Source organism: Macrobrachium nipponense, chromosome 39 (genome assembly GCF_015104395.2).
Source record: "Macrobrachium nipponense isolate FS-2020 chromosome 39, ASM1510439v2, whole genome shotgun sequence".
Taxonomy (NCBI): domain Eukaryota; kingdom Metazoa; phylum Arthropoda; class Malacostraca; order Decapoda; family Palaemonidae; genus Macrobrachium; species Macrobrachium nipponense.
This window is the reverse complement of record NC_061099.1, coordinates 44,507,777-44,510,860: the sequence shown is the minus strand read 5'-3', so window position 1 is coordinate 44,510,860 and position 3,084 is coordinate 44,507,777. Positions and strand designations below refer to the sequence as shown.

At 34.8% G+C, this 3,084-nt stretch overlaps 1 protein-coding gene across 1 annotated transcript in view; it reads right to left on the bottom strand.

The window, feature by feature from the left end:
* The window catches only part of LOC135210453 (probable serine/threonine-protein kinase DDB_G0284491), a 7,638-nt gene extending 5,126 nt beyond the window's left edge, over window positions 1–2,512 (bottom strand). The window contains exon 1 of the mRNA XM_064243348.1: window positions 2,371–2,512. Coding sequence (XP_064099418.1) covers window positions 2,371–2,512 — 142 coding nt within the window. The remainder of the gene's footprint in view (window positions 1–2,370) is intronic.
* Between the last annotated feature and the right edge of the window lie 572 nt (window positions 2,513–3,084).

Genomic DNA, 3,084 nt, shown 5'->3' with positions numbered 1-3,084 from the left:
TAAAACCAGGTGCATATCGGTCCGGATATCCGGCCATGCTAATTTCTTTATTATTATTCGTAGAAAAAAAACATTATTCTGATAGAAATTTTCACGAGGATTCCAGATATGCTCTGACTTTTTTATGAAAAATAATGTTGATGTTAGGGGGTGGGGTTTCAACCTGATATCATTTTGATCCGAATATCTGGCCGCCATGCTAGCTTCTTTAATGTTAGTGGTAGAAAATAAAAGTTCTGATAGAGCTTTTTACAAGGATTCCAAATATGCTCTTACTATTCTGCTACAATGAAAAATAACAATAATGTTATGGTTCAAATAATCCGGCCTACGGCTGCCTGCTGCCAGGCACCAGCCGGTATTACATATATTACGCATTTCCAATGAGAACAAAAGCTTTTAGGATAAGTAATCGTTAATTTTAGCGGCTTCGAAGATTAATTTCATATGTTGAATAACGATTCCTCGTTCGACGAGTGGTTTATGTGCTCGCCTACTGATTCGGTAGTCGCGAATTCGACTCCCCACTCTGCCAACGTGGAATCAGAGGAATTTATTTCTGGTGATTAGAAATTCATTTCTCGATATAATGTGGTTCGGATCCCTCAATAAGCTGTAGGTCCCGTTGCTAGGTAACCAATTGGTTCATGGCCACACAGAAAATATCTAATCCTTCGGGCCAACCTTAGGAGAGCTGCTTAGCAGCTCAGTGGTCTGGTTAAACTAAGATATACTTAACTTGTTGAATATCTATGCTCTGAAAATAATTTCGAAATCAGTGAATGTTTGGCCTAAAGACCATTTTAACTAAGAACCCACTTCTTTGTGGTTTGTCCGTTAGTTGGCTGTAAATAACGTATTTTTAAAGTTCATATTTCTGTGTGAATATTCTTTTCTGTGAGGTTAGAAATGTAATAATAATAATAATAATAATAATAATAATAATAATAATAATAATAATAATAATAATAATAAAAGGAGCCCATAAAAAATATGACTGGTAAAATGTTCTGTTACAACAGAATTCCATCTAATAAAAGGAGCTCATAAAAACGCCAAAATATATAAATAAAATACTATATTTCAGAGACTGCTGTCTCCCTCTTCAGGTAGATTTACATCTATCTGGAGAGGGAGACAGCAGTCTCTGAAATATAGTGTTTTCACTCTATATTTTGGCTTTTTTATGAGCTCCTTTTATTAGAGGAAATTCTGTAACAAAACATTTTTACCAGTCATATATATATATATATATATATATATATATATATATATATATATATATATATATATATATATATATATATATATATATATATTATATATGGTAACCAATTGGTTCCTGACCTCATAAAAAATATCTAATCCTTCGGGCCAGCCCTAGGAGAGCTGCTTAGCAGCTCAGTGGTCTGGTTAAACTAAGATATACTTAACTTGTTGAATATCTATGCTCTGAAAATAATTTCGAAATCAGTGAATGTTTGGCCTAAAGACCATTTTAACTAAGAACCCACTTCTTTGTGGTTTGCCCGTTAGTGGCTGTAAATAACGTATTTTTAAAGTTCATATTTCTGGGTGAATATTCTTTTCTGTGAGGTTAGAAATAGCCATAATCACTATTGAGGTGAAGTATATGGCTTTAAGTTGAATTTTTTAGGTATTTTTTAGTTGGGTAGTTATTTACTCCATAAATTCAGTCAGCAACCCAAGCGTGTTTGCATAAGATATATTATATATATATATATATATATATATATATATATATATATATATATGTATATATATATTATATACTATATATATATATATATAATAATAATAATAATAATAATAATAATAATAATAATAATAATAATAATAATAAAAGGAGCCCATAAAAAATATGACTGGTAAAAATGTTCTGTTACAACAGAATTCCATCTAATAAAAGGAGCTCATAAAAACGCCAAAATTTATAAAGAAAATACTATATTTCAGAGACGCTGTCTCCCTCTTCAGGTAGATTCATCTATCTGGAGAGGGAGACAGCAGTCTCTGAAATATAGTGTTTTCACTCTATATTTTGGCTTTTTTATGAGCTCCTTTTATTACAGGAAATTCTGTACAAAACATTTTTACCGTCATATATATATATATATATATATATATATATATAATATATATATCTATATATATATATATATATATATATATATATATATATATATATATATATTTCACTCACTCACTCGCTGCTCGCTCAGTCTCTCTCTCGTACACGCACGCACAAACACTATAATAAGCCATCTTTCACTGACTCTTGCCAACAATTCTATGAAGGCTGGAAGGTCCGTAAATGCCAGCCATTTCGTCTAATGGGAGGCGATATACCCGAATTTCCCAGAGGCCAGCGAGATCGCCCATTTTCCACACTTCGCAAATGACTATTCGTTTCCATTTTTGCAATACTTGATGATGACGTTGCACAGCCGAGTGCTCGTAGTTGGCAAGTGGGATATGCTTGCTGGGGCATCCCGTGGATTCGCTTCTACGAAACCAGGGGATTTTTATTTTACTAATTTTCAAACTTGAAAGAGTTAAGCTCCTCATGTCAGGACACGAGCATCCACTGCGTTCTTAGTTGCTTGATCGCCTGTTTAGTCGTTTACTTGCGTGCCTACTTGCTTGCTTTCCTCGCTTGCTTGCTTGCTTGCTTTCTTACTCGCTTGCTTGCTTGCTTGCTTGCTTGTTTTCTTTCTCGCTTGCTGACTTGCTTGCTTTCTTTCTCGCTTGCTTGCATTCTTTGTCGCTTGCTTGCTTGCTTTCTCTCTCGCTTGCTTGCTTGCTTGCTTGCTTGCTTTCTCTCTCGCTTGCTTGCTGTCTTGCTTGCTTGCCTTTTTACTTGCTTGCTTGCTTGCTTACTTGCTTGCTTTCTTTCTCGCTTGCTTGCTTGCCTTTTTACTCGCTTGCTTGCTTGCTTCTTACCTACCTACCTACTAACTTACTCGCGTACTCGCTCGCTTGCTTGCTCGCTTAATTGTTTGCTTGCTTCCCATCTCACTTGCTTGCCTGCTCTCTTACTCGCTTGCTTGCTTACCTACCTAC